Below are 24,904 nucleotides of genomic sequence, written 5' to 3'. Positions count from 1 at the left end.
CAACTTGTGTGTGCTGAATACTGTCAGACCAAAGGTGATTTTATGGCTTTAGATTGGTTCTTTCTTAAGCTTTAATTTATGTGTTCCATTTGGTGCTTCCCAGATTACTCCTTCATGGCTGAGCACACAGATCTGCGGCACATCATGGGAGTGGGCATTGCCATCACCAGAGGAGCAGCTGCTTCACTCTCCTTCTGCTACTCCCTTCTGCTTCTCACCATGTCTAGAAATCTCCTCACCAAACTAAAAGACTTCAGTTTCCAGCAATATATTCCCCTTGATTCCCATATTCCTGTAAGTTTGAAAACTTAGGATTTCATTCCCATTTTCTTCAAGTCTTTAGTATACCATGGTTTAAAATTGTATCTGCATTGGCACCAGAATCTTAAATTATGAAAAACTATGTATGGTTTACAAGTGTGTTTAAAATTAAGCAAAAGTAGCAGCTTCTATGCAATCTACCACAGTGTTTCAACATTTTAGTTACATGTAAGGATTATTGTAACTCCTTAATTGATTAGGTATAATTCAGTACAGATACTGTAACTTCAGACTGTAGCATAATGGACATTTTTTAACAAAACATATTAAAAGAAACTATTACAATTAGTATGTCCAACAAATAGTTATAATTTTTCATTTGCAAAAAGATAAGTAGGTCAGGAAAGTAATTTTTCACTCTTGGCCACTGATTACCTGTACACTATGCATGATCTGAAATGTCCTAGCACCTAAAAATATTTCCATTTCACTTGGAAAAGAAGTCAAACAACAATGTGTCGTTCAGCTATGGACTTAATAAATCCTTAGTGAACTCCCCATAATCCTTTATTAGGAATTATATTATCAGAAACAATTTATCAATTTATTTTTAATTCTCTATCCACAGTTCCACAAAATTGTTGCTTGTACAGCATTGTTCTTCAGTGTTCTCCATTCCTGTGGTCATCTTGTCAACTTTTACCATGTGTCAACTCAGCCAGTAGAAAATCTCCGATGTCTCACTCAAGAGATTGCTTTCGCCTCTGACCAGAAACCAACTGTGGGTTATTGGCTCTTCCAAACACTAACAGGCAAGTCCTTAACTAGAGTGGAGACTTAACAGTTGAGGTTTTTCAATACTTGAACGTAAAAGTTTGATTTAATACTCAAAAAAATACCTGATAGTTGAACGTTTACACACGTGGTTGTAAACAAAGGCTCCTTAGCCTCTCCCTTTTCCCCTCTGCCAGTTGTGCTGCTGTGGTCTTCAGAATAACATTCTCGTGCATTCTGTCTAGTTTTTAATTTAGAAACTTACATTAACACCAAAGGCTTATTAGTGGTGAAAATATCTGGTAATCGAATAGCCACACACATTGTTGTCAACAAAGCTCTAGCATCTCCCTCCCCATCACCGCCATTGTCCCGTTCTGATACCGTATTATGTAAAAAAAAAATTGTTGGTATTCCGGTATACCAAATACCGATGCGCATCCCTAGTCCTGCTGTAGTCTTGATAAAAACAACATTCTTCTGCGTTATGTCATTTTCATGGATGGAGACATCTTCCGACAACCTCCCTCCTCCTCCCCACCCATCTCCCCTCCTCTTCTACATTATCCATCACCAGCCTTCACTTACAGCATGTACAAATCAAAATTACAAAAATAATGACATTGAAATTTCTATAAACTTGAGGTTTTGCTAAGATTAGAACGAATTACAGTGATTTATAGGTATCAATAGTTGAACTTTCTGGTACTCAAACAGCCATTTGGAATGAATTAAGTTCGAGTATGAGTCTCCACTGTACCTGTAAAATAAAAAGTTTATTGTCCCACAGATAATTTAATTTGAACATATACCTTTAATAAAAACCACTTGTGTCACCACCTCTAGTCTTCATTTGGCATCGTTACTCCTAAAAACAGTCCATGTATTTTGTTTCAGGTCTTACAGGTGTAGCGCTCTTCATCATCATGTGCATCATCTTCATCTTCGCTCACCCAGTCATACGTCGCAAGGCATACAAGTTCTTCTGGTCTACTCATCAACTTTACATCCTTCTGTACATCCTGTCCCTGTTGCACGGTCTGGCACGCCTCACAGGAGCACCCAGGTGAGTCCTCATTGAATTGCTCTTTGCAGAGTCATCTCTTACTGCAGTATTGCTTGATGCAATGAAGAAGGTATTTGTATAGCAGTCAGGTGTACTCCATCATTTATTTCTTAGCCTTAGCAAAGTGGATGCTAAAGAAGCAACATAATTTTAACTTTTAAACATTTATTATTGTTATCATTTATATATCTCATTTACACATCATTATTATTATAAGTCTTGTATCCTAGTGTAGTGAGATCATGTTCTGGTTATTACTTTATTCTAACTGTACACATCATTCTTGCAGACTCCAGTCAAATCTTACTCTCTACTGTACATTCCTTTTGAAAGTCAATGAAAAAAAAAAAAAAGATTATTGTGTAATTTGATATTTTACAATTTCAAATTCTTTTCCAGTAAATTTTAATCCATCCCTGGTATGTGAGGTGTTTTAATTTTTATTCACAGTTTTCAGTTCCATAATGAATGATACACAGTCTAATTCTGTACCTCTTTCGACAGGTTCTGGATATTCTTTGTGGGTCCAGGGATCATCTACACTCTGGACAAAATCATCAGTCTACGGACACGCTACATGGAATTGGACATTATTGAAACTGAACTTCTTCCATCTGATGTTGTTAAGATAAAGTTTTACAGGTAAGCTATCAAGTGCAAGATCTGTCTTTTTCTTCTCAATAGAGCAATGTGTGATGTGCTACCTAGTTGTGCCTGGGATGCTGCAGTTTCTCTTTATGGTTTGCCACAGATGAATGAAAAAATAACACCACTACCACTTACTAGCATTAGTTTTTGTACAGTAAGACATTAAAGTAAACTGAAAAGGAATTTGATTTACCTTAGTTATACAAAAGTTACATTATTAGCATACATGACTTCTCCACAGGCCACCAAACTTCAAGTACCTCAGTGGGCAATGGGTGCGTCTCTCCTGCACTGCCTTCAGGCAGTCTGAGTACCACTCTTTCACTCTCACCTCAGCACCACATGAAAACTTCCTTTCCTGCCACATCAAGGCTCAGGGTCCATGGACGTGGAAGCTCCGCAAGTTCTTTGACCCTCACAATTATGTTCATGATGAAGAGAATCCCCCCAAGGTAAGTCATTTATTTCCATTTATCTGAGGAAAGTCACTTTGCTATGTAGTGTTACGAAAAGTTGTAACAGCTCATTTTTTGTAAACTGCATCTATAAGAATTTCTCAATAGTTTTGTTTAGTTTAACATCTGTTTTTCAGATCACACTGTGGATTTGTCTTCAAAATTTTTTCAATATCCTTGCCATAAAGCATTCATACTAATTAAATGAAGTCTTAAAATGGTTACACTATAAATATTATAACTGAAGTAGTGCTGGCATGTTTTACATATTAGAGGAGTTATGTGATCACTAGTACAGTTATCTCAGTTAAATGTAATTTTCTATAATCTTTAAAATTAATAGCTATACAGACTAAATTCTATTGTTTTTTATGTATACCTTTCTATCTCACAGTAGAGCATTATCCCTCAGATCCGTCTTGAAGGTCCATTTGGTGGTGGCAATCAAGACTGGTACAAGTTTGAGGTGGCAGTGATGGTGGGCGGTGGCATTGGTGTGACACCCTATGCCTCCATCCTCAATGACTTAGTATTTGGCACCTCCACCAACAGATACTCAGGAGTTGCTTGTAAAAAAGTAAGGAATATGGGCTAATAATCATTAATAAGCATGCGCAAGTCTTCAAACAGAAGATTAGTATCTTTTTTTTTCTATATATATTCAATGTGGGGTTGTCAGAGGAATTTATGGGCTAAAGGATTGTTTTTTTGGTAGCTCCTATCTGAAAGCCTACCAGTTAAGGAACTGTTACTTCAAGTATAGAAGTCCTTCCCACACTTGGAACCTGGCCAGGATTTGAAACTGTGCACTTGGGAATCCCTTGGATCCCAAAGCATGCAGGGTCTCTCTCTCTCTCTCTCTCTCTCTCTCTCTCTCTCTCTCTCTCTCTCTCTCTCTCTCTCTCTCTCTCTCTCTCTCTCTCTCTCTCTCTCTCTCTCTTATTCAAGATTGTATTGTTATGGATTTGTACCTATCAGTAAGACCTAAACCATACACTAACATAAAATCAAAGTGTAAGGCAGTATATCATACCTTATACTTCCTCCTTTTATCCCCTCAGGTATACTTCCTCTGGATCTGCCCCACCCACCGCCAGTTTGAGTGGTTCATTGACGTGCTGCGGGATGTGGAGCGCAAGGATGTCACTAATGTTCTTGAGATGCACATTTTCATCACCCAGTTCTTCCATAAGTTTGATTTGAGAACAACTATGCTGGTGAGTGTTTTGTGCATTTAAGGAAACATACTAGGTCAGAACAACTATGCTGGTGAGTGTTTTGTGGATTTAAGGAGACATACTAGGTCTGAACTATACCTCTTAAGTACACCACATGCATAGTGGGGAGTTTCATAACTAGTGTCACCAGGTGGCAGCACTAGACATATTCCCTTGTCATTTTTTTTTACGTAGGGAAGAGGGCCAGCCAAGGGCAAAAAAAAAAGAAAGTTAGAAAAAGGCCCACTTGAGCGCTGGCTCTCCAAAGAGTTCAAAAAGTGCCAAAATTGTCAGCCAGAATTAGGGGAGCAAATGCCTCGATACCTCCCTCTTAAAAGAAGACAAGTTGTAAGAATTCGGAAATACAGGTGCAGGGAGGGAGTTCCAGAGTTTACCAGTGAAAGGGATGAATGATTGAGCGTACTGGTTAACTCTTGCATTAGAGAGTTGGACAGAATAGGGATGAGAGGAAGAAGAAAGCCTTGTGCAGCGTGGCCGCAGGAGGAGGGGAGGCATGCAGTTAGCAAGATCAGTAGAACAGTTACCATGAAAATAGCGATAAAATATAGAAAGGGATGCAACATTTCGGCGGTGAGAAAGAGACTGAAGACAGTTAGTCAGAGGAGGGAGTTGATGAGACGAAGAGCTTTCGATTCCACCCTATCAAGCAAAGCTGTGTGACTGGAACCCCCAAACATGCGAAGAGTACTCCATACAGGGACGGATAAGGCCCTTATACAGAGTAAGCAGTTGGAGGGCGAGAAAAACTGTCGGAGACGCCTCAGAACACCTAATTTCATAGAAGCTGTTTTAGCAAGAGATGAGATGTGAAGTTTCCAGTTAAGATTATGAGCAAAGGACAGACCGAGGATATTCATTGTGGAAGAGGAGACAGTTGAGTGTCATTGAAGAAGAGGGATAGTTGTCTGGAAGGTTGTGTCGAGTTGATAGATGGAGGAATTGAGTTTTGAGGCATTGAAAACTACTAGATTTTCTCTGCCCCAATCGGAAATCTTAGAAAGATCGGAAGTCAGGCGTTCCGTGGCGTCCCGCGTGATCTGTTGATTTCCTGAAGGGTTGGACGTCTCTGAAAGAACGTGGAAAGATGTAGGGTGGTATCATCAGCGTAGGAGTGGATAGGGCAAGAAGTTTGGTTAAGAAGGTCATTAATGAATAATAGAAAGAGAGTGGGTGACAGGACAGAACCCTGAGGAACACCACTATTAATAGGTTTAGGAGAAGAACAGTAGCCGTCTACCACAGCAGCAATAGAGCGGTCGGAAAGGAAACTTGAGATAAAGTTGCAGAGAGGATAGAAGCCGTAGGAGGGCAGTTTTGAAATCAAAGCTTTATGCCAGACTCTATCAAAAGCTTTTGATATGTCTAACGCAACAGCAAAAGTTTCACCGAAATCTCTAAAAGAGGATGACCAAGACTCAGTAAGGAAAGCCAGAAGATCACCAGTAGAGCGACCTTGACGGAAGCCATACTGGCGATCAGACAGAAGATTGTGAAGTGACAGATGTTTGAGAATCTTCCTATTCAAAAACTTTAGACAAGCAAGAGATTAAAGCTATAGGACGGTAGTTTGAGGGGTTAGAACGGTCACCCTTTTTAGGAACAGGCTGAATGTAGGCGAACTTCCAGCAGGAAGGAAAGGTAGAAGTCGATAGACAAAGTTGGAAGAGTTTGGCCAGGCAAGGTGCAAGCACAGAAGCACAGTTTTTGAGAACAATAGGAGGGACCCCATCAGGTCCATAAGCCTTCCGAGGGTTTAGGCCAGCAAGGGCATGGAAAACATCATTACGAAGAATTTTGATTGTAGACATGAAATAGTCAGAGGGAGGAGGAGAGGGAGGGACAAGCCCAGAATCGTCCAAGGTGGAGTTGTGAGCAAAGGTTTGAGAAAAGAGTTCAGCTTTAGAGACAGAAGAGATGGCAGTGGTGCCATCAGGATGAAATAAAGGAGGGAAAGATGAAGAAGTGAAGTTATTTGAGATGTTTTTGGCTAGATGCCAGAAGTCACGAGGAGAGTTTGAAAGATTTTGACATTTCCTATTTATGAAAGAGTGTTTGGCAAGTTGAAGAACAGACCTGGCATGATTCCGGGCAGAGATACAAAGTGCATGAGATTCAGGAGATGGAAGGCTCAAGTACCTTTTGTGGGCAACCTCTCGAGAACAGGCTAAGTTAAACCAAGGTTTAGAAGGTTTAGGTTGAGAAAAAGAATGAGGAATGTACGCCTCCATGCCAGATACTAACATCTCTGTTATGCGTTCAGCACAAAGAGATGGGTCTCTGACACGGAAGCAATAATCATTCCATAGAGGAATATCAAATATGTAACTATGCCCTGAACAATGGACAAGGGTAGCTGAGCATTACATCTGTATTCTTCTTCTGTTACATGAGAACAGTCTTTAAGGATGTTTGTTTTGGTATTAAATTACTTTTCCTTATTGCTCGCCACATGAAAGAGATGCTAAAATTCCCAGAAAAATAACTACATTGCTTGCTATTGCATTAGTCAGGAGCAGACTGCTAAATAATGTAATGGCACAAATCAGTTCAACCGATCGCTCAAGCTGAGGTGCATAGCATACATCTGGCATGTGAGAGAAGACAGAGGAGAACTCACCAGTGCTAGATGTCATAGCTATTGCATATGCCCTTGTGATATGAGCTAAAATTTTGTTAACATAAATCTCATGTTCATACAGATATATATACAACACTGGTTATTAGGATACTTTAAAAAAATCTGTATTGACTCTTGAATATCTTGTATGGATAATTTTGAAAGAAGCTGGTCAGAATTTTTAAATATAGTAATACTATGATCAATATTTCAAATATGACAAGTTCAAAAATAGATTTAGATAACGAAAATAAAAAAATAATACAGTATACGTATATATATATATATATATATATATATATATATATATATATATATATATATATATATATATATATATAATGAGACTCAATACTCGAACGTCTTAATAGTCAAACTTTTCAATACTCACACTAAAGTTCAATTTAATACTAAAAAAAATACCTGATAGTCAAATGTCTACATCTGGTTGTAAACAAAGGCTCCTTGGCCTCTCCTCCCCTCCGCCAGTTGTGCTGCCACGGTTGTCAGAATAACATTCTCATGTGTTCTGTCTGCAGTTTTTTTTTATTTACAAACTTACATAAACACCAAAGGCTTATTGTGGTGAAAATATCTGGCAATCAAACAGCCTGTACACATGGTTGTGAACAAAGCTCTGTCCTTACCCTAGCTCACAGGAAAATGATCAGCTGAAGTGGGTGATGCACCGGCCAAGTGTGAAGCAGGTGAATCATATCCTTCAAACTAGTCACTTGAAGTTGATAACCGAGCTTTATATTGACAAGTTAAAGGTCCAGTGTGTGAATTGGATGGTCTAGCTATAGGTTTGAAAAAAAGTGTGGTTGTGGACTGTTTCGCCTTTTTACGTTTCTCATCATATAATTCTCTAGATTTTCATCGCCTGTTCCATCTGATTAACCACATTGCTACTTCTTTTGGGGTTAGGGTCATGTTCTTGCAGCAATTCCATTGCTGAGTCAATAAAACTGAAAGCTTTTTGCAGTCTTGATGTCTTCACCACGATCTAAATTACATTTCTCTGACATTTTGGACAAGGATTGGTATTACCTATATGCGGAGAATAATGTAAGTATATCACGGAGAATAATGTAAGTATATCACCGAGCACGAGATTTCACTGTGTTTGTAGTGGCGGGCCGAAAGTGACTAGTTCATAGTTGGCAGGAATTCTAAATACCATAACTGCGAATTTTTTATCGTAAATAAAAAAAAAATGGTAGTAATTGTCAACTATCGTATCTGCAAATTAATCATAAACCAAACTATCGTAAAAACGAGGACTACTGTGTGTGTGTGTGTGTGTGTGTATATATATATATATATATATATATATATATATATATATATATATATATATATATATATATATATATATATATATATATATATATATACAAACTCCCATTTATTGAAAGTTGATTGTACAGTGTAAAATGTTACTTATGTGTTATTCATTTCAATATTATTTGCATTTATTTTCAGTACATCTGTGAGAATCACTTCCAGCGCCTCAGCAAAAGAAGCATGTTCACTGGACTCAAGGCAATAAACCACTTTGGCCGACCAGACATGACTTCGTTCCTCAAGTTTGTACAGAAGAAGCACAGCTATGTAAGTAGGCCTACATCTTGGTAATGAAAAGTTAAAGTAGCAACAATAATACTAGCAACACTTTGAATCCACTTGCATGAATAGCAAAATTCATGCTAGAGTATTATTGAGAGAGAGAGAGAGAGAGAGAGAGAGAGAGAGAGAGAGAGAGAGAGAGAGAGAGAGAGAGAGAGAGAGAGAGAATCAGTAAAATATACTAAACCTGATTGAGATTCGTAATTGAAATTAAAAACATTCTTAATGTTATTGTATGGAGGTACTTTACTCATGAATTATTTACCAAAATCGAAGTGGAATTTGTAGCATCTTACATAGAGATAAATTTGGCATATTTCCTGTTGTTCAGAATTTCAGCACATAGTATTCCCTCTTGTATAGTCACTGAAAAGTTCTTGTATCTTTAAGAGTGAGGTTTGTAGGAAATAATGTAAGTGGACATTTATCTTGGATACATTGCCTGTTTTGAATATGAACACAAGAAAATGAGGGAAGTTGCAAGATGCCATCAGGCCTACACGTGGTAGACCTGCCCTCTATTAGTGACTTGCTATGAATTGTATGGTTTCATAACAAATCTAAATAATCAGTAAGACTAAACTGTGTTCTTATTAAATATAAAATTAATTGAACTCAACTTAATTATCTTGGCCAAGTATAATATTTAGAGCATCATACTGATTACTACTTCCTTGAATCATCAATAGCCAATTCAGTGACAGACTCTGGGATTTCAAATCGGTGTATTCATCCCTTTTATACAGCAACATCAACTTTGGCTATCATATGTCTGTTCTTGCATTTTCTACTTTCCTTGATGTTCACTAAAACGTTAAAAACAAAGTTGAGTTACATATGTATCTTATTTGGCAGGTGTTACACAAAAGAATATTATGAAAAGACCTGTTAAAAGAGAAAAATACCTGACATTTTTTTTGTTCTACAACCACCTCCACCAAACATTGTATTGACTAAAAACTGCAGGATCTATTTTTCTCTTCTCTCTGGTAGATCCTTATAAAGATGCCATACATTGTCATTGTAACTGGGAATGAGCTTAAAAAAATATATATACGTGTATATATTCATATTAGTTACAAGAATTTATTTCTTGCAGGTGTCTAAAATTGGGGTGTTCAGCTGTGGGCCAAACCCACTCACCAGGAGTATAAGTACTGCCTGTGAGCAGGTAAACCGAGGCCGCCGGCTGCCATACTTCATCCACCACTTCGAGAACTTTGGCTGAGTTCAAAGCAACTCAGTGTGGGCCACCTCTATCTGGTGCTACCCCCATCCCCTGTTTTCTCAAGTGCCCTCTGTTGTGCATTTTATTGATTTCCTTTATGTATGTTGAACCATCCTAGCCATCTTTTTATATCTAACTCTTTCTTTTCTCTGATCTGTGTACATAGCAATCACTTATCCTCATCTTCACTCTGATATGTGTTAATGGTGATCGTTTTCTTAGTGCTACATGGTGAAGCACTTCTAGCAGTATTCTAAATGAAAATAGGAAAAATTTTAGTACATATATGTAACCCAATTGAATCTTGTCTAGTTTTTATTCAAAATTATGCAATATTACTCTACAGTAAGATTAAAGTTACATGCCAAACATATCTTGTAAATGTACAGTAGTACTGCACACTTTATAACTAATTAGTGCTGAAATTATTTTTCCAAACATTAAACTGGCAAATGTGTACGTATAATCAAAAGACATAAGCTGATGATAATAGTATTGTAACACAAAAAATTAACAATCTAATTAATTGTCTCCAAATAGTGTCACCAAAACAAAATTACACTTTGTGCAGTGCCACTGTATATACCTTTCAGTTTTCATTTGTTGGCAGTTGTATGCAAATGAATGATGTATTTTTCCTTGCTTAATTGTTCTAGTGGCAGTGAAGTCATGATGAAGTCATATAAAGTTATGAAACTTTATATATAAATATTTTTTCATTGTTCTGGTGGCAGTTGTCACACTTGTGGAATATGTGAAGTGAATTTAAAAATAAAATAAAATAAAACATACTGAGTTTTTAAGATCTGCCTCAATTATTACCAGAGATAAATTTTAGGATGTATCTGTAGAGAAAATATTAGGCTAACTTTCTAGCTAGACTAGCCATGTTATTTTGGCTCTAGAAGGAAATATTGACAACTTAGCAAAATATTATTTGGTAAGCACATGTGAGAGAAGCAATAAGTGAACACAAACAGAACTTCCTTGTGTAACCCAAATTGATGTGTGAGTGAGTGAGTAGATACTGGTAGGTAGTGTTAAATGTAACTGGGATTAGGGATTGATGTTAATGGCATGCTATGGTCGAGATTTAGTAAATTATGATGAAAAGTTATTTTTTCAATTCCTGCAGATTATTGTAGGAAAAATATTCAGAATTCATATTGTATATGAATCACGGTCCTATGTGTACAGCAACACTCATTCTGATGTGTTTAGATGGACATGAGTGGCATATGCCAAGAGGTGGGCGTGATGTAATAAATACTCTAAGTATATTGCCTGTTTTTCCTTGTCATCTTACCAGTAATATTGGTCTCTGTGATGAGGCTCCACCCCTCAAATCATTTGCTTCCTTCCCACCTTGCCATACACCACCCTGCCAGTGCGGCAAAGAAAGGTGAAGGGAAGAGTTACATCATGCTCCGCTCCTGCTTGCAGGCTCTCGCACTTTTTTTTCTTTGCTGAACTTCCTACTGCAATATGAGAAATAAACAAAATAGACTACAGCAGTTGATCAAGAAATGAAGAAAAAGAAAAGAGAATACAAGATAAATGAAAAGAAGTAGGAAGAGATGATGGCTCAATGACAGTGACTCAGTGACAGGTGAAGCTGAGGCATTTGGCATGGCAGGGAAGATTTTGAAAGGAAGGGACAGGAAGAGGATCTCAATTTGGATAGCAAAAGCTAAGATGAAATCAAGAAAAATAAAATTAGAAAAATACATGAGGATAATGCCTATAGCGCCTGTAGGCACACTTGAAGAATATTAGGAAGCGCTGTTCAGCTTCCGCCCATTAGTGGCGCAGGCAATTTTATTTATAGTGGTACCCATATTAAGGTCCATATCACCACCCAAGCTCATCTTGGGTGTAACCACCTAAAACCTGGGTATCATGGTGACACATAAGTAACTTTAAACCACTAGACAAATGGCAAAGTGTTTTAAGGCTGTATGTGGTGGGATTCAAACCTACACGTAGACATCTGCCCAATCCCACGCTCACCACCTTATCCACTGTGCCACAGTCTCCCATAAAATACAAGATCAGTGTATTTATATGAAATATTACTCAACCATCCTACCCGGTTAATTGACTCTGGTCAAACGAAAAACTGGTCAAATGTCCTGACTAAAGCTGAGAATAAGAGCAAGGCAACAACGTGGAATCAAAAGAAAGCGGGAACTGATGTTTACTTCCCGCCAATGGCACTAGCGTCACCCAGATTTGCCGGATTCAGCTGCCTTTGAGTTGTTCCAATCCAATCTGAATCTTGTTCGAACTCCAAGGATAAAAATTACTGAAATTTTTGTTCCAAGTCTGAATTGTTCAAGTCTGAGGGTCCACTGTACCTCCAGAGGCTGTGCAGGACCATAGTGCACAGAAACGTCCTAAAACCCCAATGTTGTAACTTTTTCCCGCTATAGTGGATTTTATTAGTTTACAGAGAGTTACATGAGTTACCTACATATCGCACTGTGGTACAGGGCCATGGAGTGTACTGCACGTTTTGGAATCAAAAGCAGCAGTGATGGAGGAAAAAAAAAAAAAAAAAAAAAAAATCAGGTGGTGAACCCTCTAAATACCTTTAATCTGTTGAACACTGGGTCTGTAATTGTCCCAAAAAACCTAAACCTGGTGCCTCTTTGTCCCTGAGACCACAGAACATTACTTGCTGCAGTGCCAACACTTCCACCCCCATCAAGTCATATTCCTATCACAACTCCAAGCTTTAGGTGTCACAACCTTCAACTTGCCTACTCTACTTGCCACAGCAGAAGTTGTCCCCTACCAACAACCCTCTGCCCTTTGTCTTCTGAAAAAGACAGGACAACTACCATACCTGTGATACCCTCATAGCTCTCCACTTGGGCTCATAATATAACTACAAAATCAAGACCGAGACCAGGACCAAGGCTGATCAGACAAGTCCAGCAGCAGCATGAGTCAGACAACAGAAAAGACTTTGTAAGGCAATACAGGTGAACTGAAAAAGTGATCTGGAAAAGTGTCAAGCTGTGCTGGTGTGCAGACTGGTGTAATGGGTAATCTGAATTCCTCAAGTACTTGGAGGTGAGGTACTACCATAATCAACTAACAACTCAACAGGTAGGTCGATGGGTGGGTGGCTGAGTTTGTGAAAGTTATGTTGGTCTGTATGGATTCATCTGCTCCTTTTATGAAGCCTGGAATTAAGATGTCTGAATCTCAAGATATTCTGAAGACTAAGTAGTTTAATGAACTCCTGCTTCACACACTGAAGGCTCAACATTTGTCTATCACAGTACAAGGCAAGGATGGAGAAGCTGCATCCTCTATATCAGGGGTTCTCAACCTCAGCTTTGCAAACCCCAAGGGGTTCACAAGATTTCCAAGGATACTTAAATGGGTGATCTAATAACGTCCTCTGCAGTACCATTGCATATTGAGTTAGTGTCAGTTACTAAATTAACATTTCAGGGATACTTAGATGGGTGATCTACTAATATTTTTTAAAGTACCACTGCATATTGGGTTAATGTCAGTCACTAAATTAACATTCTGTTCAATGTCAGACTATTGGGGAAGATAGTCTTATAACTCAAGAGGGTAGTTAATAAAAAAAAAAGGTTGAGAACCCTTGCTCTACATCATCATCATGATCATTACTTTCACTCAGCACCTTGTGGCAGTGAGGCAGATGTGTGATGATCTCAGCATCAGACAGGATCACCATCATTAAGAAGCCACACAAAACTACCTGATTTCCTCCCCCATCCAAGTGAGTATGGAAGTCATCAACATGTATCCCTCCAATGTGACATCTGTTCTTGTCATCAAAGATCAACAGCAACAGGGAAGAGCTGCAGTTGTCAATTAGTCTATTACTATTTATTTGTATCACCTATAGCTAATAAAAGTTCAACAGTTGCATCTTCACACAACATTGCCTTGTCCTCAGTCTACCACTGGATTAAAGCTTGGATTACACCTACAGTTAGCCTCACCACAGACTCCATTCAATAGTATCTTTTAATTTCTTGTCTCTTGAGAGAGAGATTAACAATGTAATATCAATTGTGGATTTTAAAATTCTGATTTGATGACAAATCTTCAATAAATTTTTACAGAGGTGCACATTTTCTTTCTTGTTCTAAAGGCATCCCTGCTTCTCAGGCTGTGGAATTGTAACAACTGTGGGTTGGGCCCATCCTCCTCTCTCTCTCTTACTACTTTATTCTCAAGACAAGTAACTACACATGATTAAGATTTGGACATTTTATATAAAATGTCATGACATGAATCTACTTACACTTTGAAACAAATTTCCTCCCAAAGAAGTTGTTTCAAAGTGGAATTAATTGAATAATAACTTTACCTGTTGTCTAGCAGGATGAAGCCAAACATCTAAGCTTGTGAAATCTTTTGTTCTTGTATATGCAGACCAATAATCTCTTGATTTCCTCTTGACATATTAAATCTGTAAATGAATGACAGTATGAATACAAATTGTCATTTATAAATCTATCTTAATCCTGAATATCTTAGCCTAGAACCCAACCAAATGTTCAAATTGATACTATTAAAAACACTAACACAAATATGCAATACTTTCTTAGTTACGAACTTGAAGCAAGGATTGTGACATGAGGAAAACAATGCAATTTTCTCCAGCAATGAACTTGAAACTGAATAAACATGCATATCATAGCTACTGTAAATAATTAACCTTCATGTAACCAAATAATCTTAATCTTTCATAAGCATCAACTGTTCAGTACAATTTTATAACTTGCATCAATTACTTGCACGAAATTCATCTTAGCATCACTGTACAAGACCTTCTTCTTTATCTTACCCGTATTCAGTTCACCAATATTCTCAATCTTTCTTCATTCTTTTTCTTCTATTCTGTATCTGCTCTATCAGTTTTCCCCTTAGCTGTATGAAGTAAGTCATTAGTCAGAATAATGTACTCTCTCTCTATTCTCTATCTCTCTCTATCATATATATTCCCTTAGCTGTATGATATATATCATTATATAGAATATATATCTATATATCTCTATATATATATATATATATATATATATATATATATATATATATATATATATATATATATATATATATATATATATATATATATATATATATATATATATATATATATATATATATATATATATATATATATATATATATATATATATATATATATATATATATATATATATATATATATATATATATATATATATATATATATATATATATATATATATATATATATATATATATATATATATATATATATATATATATATATATATATATATATATATATATATATATATATATATATATATATATATATATATATATATATATATATATATATATATATATATATATATATATATATATATATATATATATATATATATATATATATATATATATATATATATATATATATATATATATATATATATATATATATATATATATATATATATATATATATATATATATATATATATATATATATATATATATATATATATATATATATATATATATATATATATATATATATATATATATATATATATATATATATATATATATATATATATATATATATATATATATATATATATATATATATATATATATATATATATATATATATATATATATATATATATATATATATATATATATATATATATATATATATATATATATATATATATATATATATATATATATATATATATATATATATATATATATATATATATATATATATATATATATATATATATATATATATATATATATATATATATATATATATATATATATATATATATATATATATATATATATATATATATATATATATATATATATATATATATATATATATATATATATATATATATATATATATATATATATATATATATATATATATATATATATATATATATATATATATATATATATATATATATATATATATATATATATATATATATATATATATATATATATATATATATATATATATATATATATATATATATATAGTCTGTGTCCGCCTCCGACAGTGTATTTACCTAGTTGTAGTTTATGCTCGTGTGGCCCCGTCTCCATATCGACACTTATCCAATCTTACTTTAAAAGAATGCACACTCGTTGCAGACACTACTTCTTCATTTAAACTGTTCCACGCCTCAATACATGTTTGTGGGAAACTATATTTTTTAACATCCCTCAGACATCTTCCTCTTCTCAGCTTTTTACTATGCAATCTTGTGCTTTGGATGTCATATTCTTCTCTCAGGATCAGTTTCTCATTATCCACTTGGTCCATTCTGTTGATCAATTTATAAACTTGTATCAGGTCTCCTCTCTCCCTTCTTTGTTTCAGGGTTGGTAGATCCATAGCCTTTAGTCTCTCCTCATATGTCATCCCTTCAAATTCTGGAATCATTCTTGTAGCCATTTTTTGTAGTCTCTCCAATTTCCTTATGTGTTTCTTTTTATGAGGGGTCCACACTACTCCTGCATATTCCAATCTGGGTCTTATTATAGTACTTATCAATTTCTTCATCATTTCTTTGTCCATGTAGTGAAATGCTACTCCAATATTCCTTAGCAAATTATATGTTTCTCTAAAAATTCTATCAATATGGCTTACTGGTTGATTGTTTTCTTCCATCGTCACTCCTAAGTCCTTTTCCTTTTTACTTTCTCCAGTTCTACTCCATCTCCCATCTTATAGATTCCCACAGGTCGTCTTTCACTCTTTCCCATTTCCATGACATGGCTTTTGTTCACATTGAATTCCATTTCCACTTTTTACTCCATTCCCAGATCTTATTTAGGTTTTCTTGCAGTATTTCACAATCCTCCTTTTGCTTTATAACTCTGCACAGTTTCGTATCATCTGCAAACAGATTTATGTAGCTGTTCACTCCTTCTGACATGTCGTTAATATAAATGAGGAAAAGTATTGGTGCCAATACTGACCCCTGTGGCACTCCGCTTTCTACTGCTCTCCACTTGGACTTCATATCTTTAACTACCGTCCTTATTTCTCTCCCTCTCAAATAATGTTCTATCCATCTCAATGTGCTTCCACCCTTCTCCTCTAACTTCCATAGTAATCTTGCATGTGGCACTTTGTCAAACGCCTTTTTTAAATCCAAATAAATACAGTCAACCCATCCCTCTCTCTCTTGTACTCTATCAACTATTCTAGAATAGAAACTCAATAAATTAGTTACACACGACCGTCTTTTTCTAAAACCAAATTGGCTATTTGATATCAATTTGTTGTCTTCAAGGAACTCGATCCGTTGTTTCTTTATTATTCTTTCACACATCTTGCATATTACACTAGTTAGTGATACCGGTCTGTAATTTAAAGGTTCTTCCTTCCTTCTGCTCTTATATATGGGAACCACCTCAGCTCTTTTCCATTCTACTGGTACTGTTCCATTTTCTATTGAGCATTTTATGATGATGTATATAGGACTTGCTAGTTCTTCCCTACATTCTTTCAGTATTCTGCCTGAGACTTCATCTGGTCCCATTGCCTTCTCTTCATCCAGTTCCTTCATTAACTCTTTTATTTCAAGCTTGGTTACTTTAATCTCTTTCATATAGATTGTCTCTATTACCCTGTGGCCTTTCAAATTTGGATTCCTTAGTAAAGACCTCCTGGAATTTTTATTTAATAGTTCTGCCATACTTTTGGGTCTTCCACCATCCCATTCTCTCCTTTTAACCTTTCTATTGTTTCTTTTGCCTAATTTTTCCATTTATGAATCTATAGAACAATTTTGGTTGCTCCTTACATTTTTCGACAATGTCCTTTTCAAGTTCTTTTCCTCTTCCTTCCTCACCTTAACATATTCATTTCTCGCTGCCTTGAAGTTTTCCTTATTTGCTGGATTCTATTTCTCCTCCACCTTTTCCATGCTCCATCTCTTTTCTCCTTTGCCCTAGCACACCTTGCATTAAACCAATCTTTCTTTCCTTCTTCTTTAGGTCTATATTTTGGGACATATTCCTGACTCCTGTTTTGTATATTTCCAAAAATAAGTTATATTTCTCTTGCATTGTCTCTGAGTTTTCCATCTCCTCCCAGTTTACGTTTTAAAATAGTTCTTGAGATTCTCAATATCAGCCTTTCTGTAATTTAATCGGTCTCCTTTGTATGAATCGTCTCTATCTTCCTTTCCCTCTTCTATATCTATTTCTAATATTACATGGTCACTCTTTCCCAATGGGCACTTATATCTTATATCATCATTCATTTGTATACCCCTTGTAAAACTAGGTCCAATCTCGCTCGTCGTTTCCTCTGAATCTTGTGCATTCCTTTACTCTCTGGTCCATCATATTGTCTATCATTAGGTTCAAGAATCTTTCTCCCCAGGCTTCTTCCCCCATACCACTTTCATAATTTTCCCAGTCCACTTCTTTACAGTTGAAATCTCCTACTAATATAACTTTTTTCCTTTCTTTACAATTCTCGTTAGACTCCTTATTGTGTCATCTATCATGTCTTTATATTCTTGATTGGTCCATGAATTTGTTTTTGGTGGCACATATGTTACAATGATTGTTAACTCTTTTTTTTTTTAGTTATGCATATGTCTTAACACTTCCTTATCCAATGCATTCCATTTTTCCATCTCTTACTGTATTTTCAATATCCTTCACACATCCTCATCCTCATCTTCTTTTCATGTATGTGTGTAATTCACTGTTTGATCTGCTCATTTCAGACAGCCATTTTCTGATCTCAGAGCTCATTATTTCCAATCTTCAGATCCTGAGACCAGGCACACACCACACAACAAGGTCACAATTCTTTCATTCTATACTCTGCTATGAACACTCTCACCCTATGTCTATGTGTGTCTGTGTGTGTGTGTGTGTGTGTGTGTGTGTGTGTGTGTGTATTTACCTAGTTGTATTTACCTAGTTGTAGTTTTACAGGGCCTGGGCTTTATGCTCGTGTGGTCCCGTCTCCATATCTACACTTATCCAATTTTTCTTTAAAACTATGTACACTCTTTGCTGATACCACTTCCTCACTCAAACTGTTCCAAGTCTCAACACATCTTTTGGAAACTAAATTTTTAACATCTCTCAGACATCGTCCCTTCCTTAGTTTCTTACTATGCGATCTTGTGCTTCTAAAGTCATATTCTTCTCTCAGGATCAGTTTCTCATTATCCACTTCATCCATTCCGTTAATCAATTTATAAACTTGTATCAGATCCCCTCTCTCTTCTCTGCTCCAAGGTTGGTAGATCCATTGCCTTTAGTCTCTCCTCATATGCCATCCCTTTAAATTCTGGAACCATTCTTGTAGCCATTTTTGTAGTCTCTAATTTTCTTATGTGTTTCTTTTATGGGAGTCCACACAACTCCTGCATATTCCAATCTAGGTCTTATTTTAGTACTTATCAATTTCTTCATCATTTCCTTGTCCATATAGTGAAATGCTACTCCAATATTCCTTAGCAAATTATACGTCTCTCTGAAAATTCTATCAATATGGCTAACCGTTGATTATTTTCTTCCATTGTCACTCCCAAGTCCTTTTCCTTTTTTACTTTTTCTAGTTCTACTCCATCTCCCATCTTATAGATTCCCACTGGTCGTCTTTCACTTTTTCCCATTTCCATGACATGGCTTTTGTCCACATTGAATTCCATCTCCCATTTTTTGCTCCATTTCCAGATCTTGTTTAAGTCTTCCTGTAGTATTTCACAATCCTCTTTTGTTTAATGACTCTGCACAGTTTCGCATCGTCCGCAAACAGATTTATGTAGCTGTTCACTCCTCTGGCATGTCATTTATATATACGAGAAAAGTATTGGTGCCAATACTGACCCCTGTGGCACTCCGCTGTCTACTGTTCTCCACTTGGACTTCATATCTTTAACTATCGTCCTTATTTCTCTCCCCTTAAGTAATTCTTCATCCATCTCAATGTGCTTCCTTTTAAGCCACCCTTCTCCTCTAACTTCCATAGTAATCTTTCATGTGGCACTTTATCAAAAGCCTTTTTAGATCTAAATAAATACAGTCAACCCATCCTCTCTCTCTTGTACTTTATCAACTATTCTAGAGTAGAAACTCAATAAATTTGTCACACATGACCGACCTTTTCTAAAACCAAATTGGCTATTTGATAATATTTTGTTGTCTTCAAGAAACTCGATCCATTGCTTCTTTATTACTTTTTCACACATCTTGCATATTACACTAGTTAGTGATACCGGTCTGTAATTTAAAGGTTCTTCCTTCCTTCCGCTCTTATATATGGGAACCACCTCAGCTCTTTTCCACTCCACTGGCACTGTTCCATTTTCTATTGAGCATTTTATGATGTTGTATATTGGACTTGCTAGTTCTTCCCTACATTCTTTCAGTATTCTGCCTGAGACTTCATCCGGTCCCATTGCCTTTTCCTCATCCAATTCCGTCATCAACTTTTTATTTCAAGCTTGGTTACTTTAATCTCTTTCATATAGACAGTCTCTATTACCCTGTGGTCTTTCAAATTTGGATTCCTTAGTAAAGACCTCATGAAATTTACTATTTAACAGTTCTGCCATACTTTTGGGTCTTCCACCATTCCGTTTCTCCTTTTAACCTTTCTATTGTTTCTTTTTGTCTTATTTTTCCATTTATGAATCTGTAGAACAATTTTGGTTGTTCCTTACATTTTTCGACAATGTCCTTTTCATAGTTCTTTTCTTCTTCCTTTCTCACCTTAGCATATTCATTTCTTGCTGTTTTGAAGTTTTCCTTATTTTCTGGATTTCTGTTTCTTCTCCACCTTTTCCATGCTCCATCTCGTTTCTCCTTTGCCCTAGCACATCTTGCATTAAACCAATCTTTCTTTCCTTCTTCTTTAGGTCTATATTTCGGAACATATTCCCTGACCCCAGTTTTGTATATTTCCAAAAATAAGTTATATTTCTCTTGAACCGTTAATGAGTTTTCCATCTCCTCCCAGTTTACGTTTTAAAATAGTTCTTGAGATTCTCAATATCAGCCTTTCTGTAATTTAATCGGTCTCCTTTGTATGATTCATCTCTATCTTCCTTTCCTTCTTCTATATCCATCTCTAATATTACATGGTCACTCTTTCCCAATGGGCACTTGTATCTTATATCATCGTTAATTGGTATATCCCTTGTAAAAACTAGGTCTAATCTTGCCGGCTCATCGTTTCCTCTGAATCTTGTGTTTTCCTTTACTCTTTGGACCATCAAATTATCTATCATTAGGTTCAGGAATCTATCTCCCAGGCATCTTCCCCATACCACTTTCATAATTTTCCCAGTCTACCTCCTTACAGTTGAAATCTCCTACCAATATCACTTTTCTCCTTTCCTTAATGATTCTTGTAAGACTCCTTATTGTGTCATCTATCATGTCTCTATATTCTTGGTTAGTCCATGAGTTTGTTTTGGTGGCACATATGTTCCAATGATTGTTAACTCCTTTTTGTTAATATGCATCTTAACATACAGTATTTCTGATTTTCCTTCCCAAACTCCACTTGATTTACCACTATCTCCTTCCTTAACATCATCATGACTCCTCCTCCTCCTTTACCCACTCTGTCTCTCCTCCATATATTATACCTTTTATCTATGTCTATTTTTATTGCCTCATTTAACTTTGTTTCCACCAGGCATACAATATCTGGTTCTTCTTTCTTTATGTAATCTCTTAATTCTAATTTACTAGATAAAATCCCATCTATGTTTGTATACATCATTTTTAATCTCTTGTTCTTATCATTTTAGTTAAACTTGCTCCATTCTTTTCTCTTCTTTCTCTTTTATATACCATTTCCTTATCCTGTCTCCTATAATTCTCCAAAAAAATGCCTTCTTCTCCTCCTCTGACCTTTCATTATTTTTTTCTCTTGCTTCTGCCACCAGTTCATTGTGTCTCTTCCTTTCCTCCTCGTTTCTATTTTTCTTTATATATATATCTTTGCAACCTTCTGTTTCTCTGAGTTTCGTTTTTCTATATAGTACTTCTTCTGCTGCTGCTTGTGATGTGTGTGTGTGTGTGTGTGTGTGTGTGTGTGTGTGTGTGTGTGTGTGTGTGTGTGTGTGTTTTATTCACCACGGTCATCTGCTGGTCACCCACCCAGCCTTTCCCCTACGGAAAGAGCTCAGAGCTCGCAGTGACCAATCATCGGGTAGGACTGAGACCACAACACACTCCACACACCAGGAAAGCGAGGCCACAACCCCTTGAGTTACATCCTGTACCTATTTACTGCTAGGTAAACAGGGGCTACACATTAAGAGGCTTGCCTATTTGCCTCGCTTTCCGGGGACTCGAACCCGGACCCTCTCGATTGTGAGTCAAGCGTGCTAACCACTACACTATGCAGTAGTGTGTGTGTGTGTGTGTGTGTGTGTGTGTGTGTGTGTGTGTGTGTGTGTGTGTGTGTGTGTGTGTGTGTGTGTGTGTGTGCACTGAAATTAACAAAATGTGTAATACAGATCACAGCCAGAGAAGAGCACCCAAAAAATTATAGTTTAGCTCCTACAGTTCTCACATATGTATGTACTTTTGTAAATGTGGAAAACATTCAGTAATTCACAGAAATTAGTAGTTCAGCACAGACTGTTGGGAATCTCATGACCAAGGTGGTATCTGCCATGTGGGGCTAAATTCAAGATTCACTATCAGTGATGCCTTGATGAGTAGTGGCAGTGAGGTAAGAGTTAACATTGTCAAACATATGCTTGAAGACATCAAATAACTGAGTCTTGATGTCCCTGATCATTATGGAGAGTATCTGCAATTATGCCTTTTCTCAATCTCTCTGATGACCTTAATCAGAGTATCTGCAAGTGATGCCTGTCAGGTGCAGAGCTGGATCATGGCCTGGAGGTTGGGTAGGGTTGTGAGGTAGAGAACAATTAGAGATATTGCCTGAGTTCAGGAGAAAACAGCTACCAATGAAGTAAGTGATTGAACTGTCTCAAAGTTTATAAACTATTGGGAAGAGTTGCTTAAGAGCTGACTGTGACACAATTACCATTATTGCTACTAGTGTGGTACTCAATGCTGACAAACACAATAACAGTTCCATCGTACTTTTATATATTGGTCATCAGCTGCTGAGATAGGCCTAGACACATATTGGGAGGGTAAAACCAGTTAAATGCAGCCTAAGACACCTGTCCTACCTGTAATGTTGTTACATGTACCGTAAAGATCACTGGAACTATTGCTGTACGCTGAAGTAAGACCAGGTATGAGATATATGCTGGAAGGAGGAGGGTATGCTAGCTTGACCACTGTTCTTCACGTTCTAGGCAGTGGGCGGCCATATTCTCAAGACTGAAAATTTGTCCTCTGAGATTTTCTCCTCTACCACGGCCTCGACCACTTCTAAAGTGAACCATGATTGTGTCAGTGAAGTATGGGACTCACCAACCGGGCTTAGTGCAGTGTACAGCAGGAAACAGTTCGGCAGGAAACCACAACAGAACAATCTAAATATGGAGTGACAACACAACCTCACACGGGCGGCACTGTCACACCAAGGACTTGCTGCTGTTTGCAATATTTACGACTTACCGTAGGTTTCGAATGATTCAATTCATTAGTTTCATAATGGATGTCGTAAACCTTCAGTATCTGGATAACATTACATTTTTTTCACAATCCACGCGCTTTACATTTACTATATCATTTCATACTTACGCATGGCTATAAAGCTCACCCACATCCTGACAGCGACCTATCAAGACGAGGCTGGGGCTGGGTTGTGTCGCGGCATGCAATTGACGTCATAGACAGTCTCTCCAGTAGTACTGGTGTCACTATATTCTCTCCTATGCGATTTTCTTGTTTGCTAAGTTTCAATAAATTCTAATAAAACTGGTTCAAATATCAAATTTACTTATCATAATATCAATGTCCTTTGGATTATTATATTTACTAGCTTACATGAGTGACTGCATGCCGCATGGTCATTTTTGGTATATAGAAGTTACAGAGTACAATGCTTGGCTCCTACTACAACAAATTTGTTTGATGGCAATGGCTTTCAGAACCTTGGGTTTCATTGCTTGGCGCGTGTGATAATGTTACTATACAAGGACTTGTTGTCTCCTTACAAGGGTGTGTGGTAAAGGTTTGGAATTGTCCACAGCTGAGTGGAAATTATTGCTGCTGATGATGTCTTGAATGTGAGTCTTGCCCAGTTGGTCCCACCAGAACTTTTTTTTTTTTTTTTTCATAGAGACGATACTTGTGTTGAGATCACTTTGGTGATATGCCGCCTTGAAACTTTGTCATTTGTCGAGTGGTTTAAAGTTACCTACATGTCACCGTGATACCCAGGTTCTAGGTGGTTACACTAACGATGCGCTTGGGTGGTGATATGAGTCCTAATATGGGTACCACTATAAATAAAATTGCTGCGACGCTAATGGTGGAAGCTGAACAGCGCTTCCCATACTTTTAAATTATACCTACAGTATACTGTACAGGCCCTATATGCCATAACATAAAAAAAAAAGCAAGAACAATCAGAGGAAAGTCAGCAATGACGTTCGCCAAACGATCGCCGCAGCACTGCTGACTGGTTTGGATGGAATGAGTAGGGGAGATAAATAAACCTGAATCACTAGGCAAGTCTTTTTGTCTGGTTGTACCCGTGATAGACAGTGGTGGAAGGAACCCGCATAGCATTAGTCTAATTTCATGCCCTAAATCATCCCCAGAGAAGAGTAGCAAAAAGGAAGCTCCCGGCAGTACCCTGAAAAATACGTCTATTGGTCCCTGGGAGTAGGGGGAAAAAAATCCCGGAACCAATGATGTTAATGATATCACAATGAATTGTAATGTACGAATCTGTTCCGGAAAAATCTTACTTGAAGTTTTCCTGCGGTGGTGGGATGGCTTGAAGCGTTGTCG

General features: G+C 36.5%; 1 protein-coding gene and 1 long non-coding RNA gene across 4 annotated transcripts in view; one reads left to right on the top strand and one right to left on the bottom strand.

Annotated features, from left to right (window-relative positions):
- LOC123516038 (dual oxidase-like) overlaps positions 1 to 10,707 on the top strand; it is an 89,345-nt gene extending 78,638 nt beyond the window's left edge. Inside the window, exons 17-25 of the mRNA XM_045275044.1 lie at positions 104 to 294; positions 890 to 1,073; positions 1,933 to 2,101; positions 2,606 to 2,743; positions 2,991 to 3,201; positions 3,617 to 3,781; positions 4,266 to 4,421; positions 8,545 to 8,673; positions 9,788 to 10,707. Coding sequence (XP_045130979.1) covers positions 104 to 294; positions 890 to 1,073; positions 1,933 to 2,101; positions 2,606 to 2,743; positions 2,991 to 3,201; positions 3,617 to 3,781; positions 4,266 to 4,421; positions 8,545 to 8,673; positions 9,788 to 9,916 — 1,472 coding nt within the window. The 3' untranslated portion in view covers positions 9,917 to 10,707. The remainder of the gene's footprint in view (positions 1 to 103; positions 295 to 889; positions 1,074 to 1,932; positions 2,102 to 2,605; positions 2,744 to 2,990; positions 3,202 to 3,616; positions 3,782 to 4,265; positions 4,422 to 8,544; positions 8,674 to 9,787) is intronic.
- LOC123516039 lies at positions 2,987 to 23,771 on the bottom strand. Of its 3 annotated transcripts, XR_006678071.1 has the most exons (6): positions 23,414 to 23,544; positions 14,280 to 14,381; positions 11,223 to 11,394; positions 4,238 to 4,322; positions 3,584 to 3,770; positions 2,987 to 3,224 (listed from the first exon to the last, which is right to left on the bottom strand). It is a non-coding gene; the product is annotated as an uncharacterized LOC123516039 (long non-coding RNA). The 3 variants fall into 3 exon arrangements; XR_006678070.1 differs by lacking the exon at positions 23,414 to 23,544 and adding an exon at positions 23,687 to 23,771 and having other exon boundaries at positions 2,987 to 3,770; XR_006678069.1 differs by having other exon boundaries at positions 2,987 to 3,770.
- Positions 23,772 to 24,904: the final 1,133 nt, after the last annotated feature.

Source organism: Portunus trituberculatus, chromosome 40 (assembly GCF_017591435.1).
Source record: "Portunus trituberculatus isolate SZX2019 chromosome 40, ASM1759143v1, whole genome shotgun sequence".
Lineage (NCBI taxonomy): Eukaryota > Metazoa > Arthropoda > Malacostraca > Decapoda > Portunidae > Portunus > Portunus trituberculatus.
Note: the sequence above shows the minus strand (reverse complement) of the source record. Positions and strands in the feature narration are given on the sequence as shown.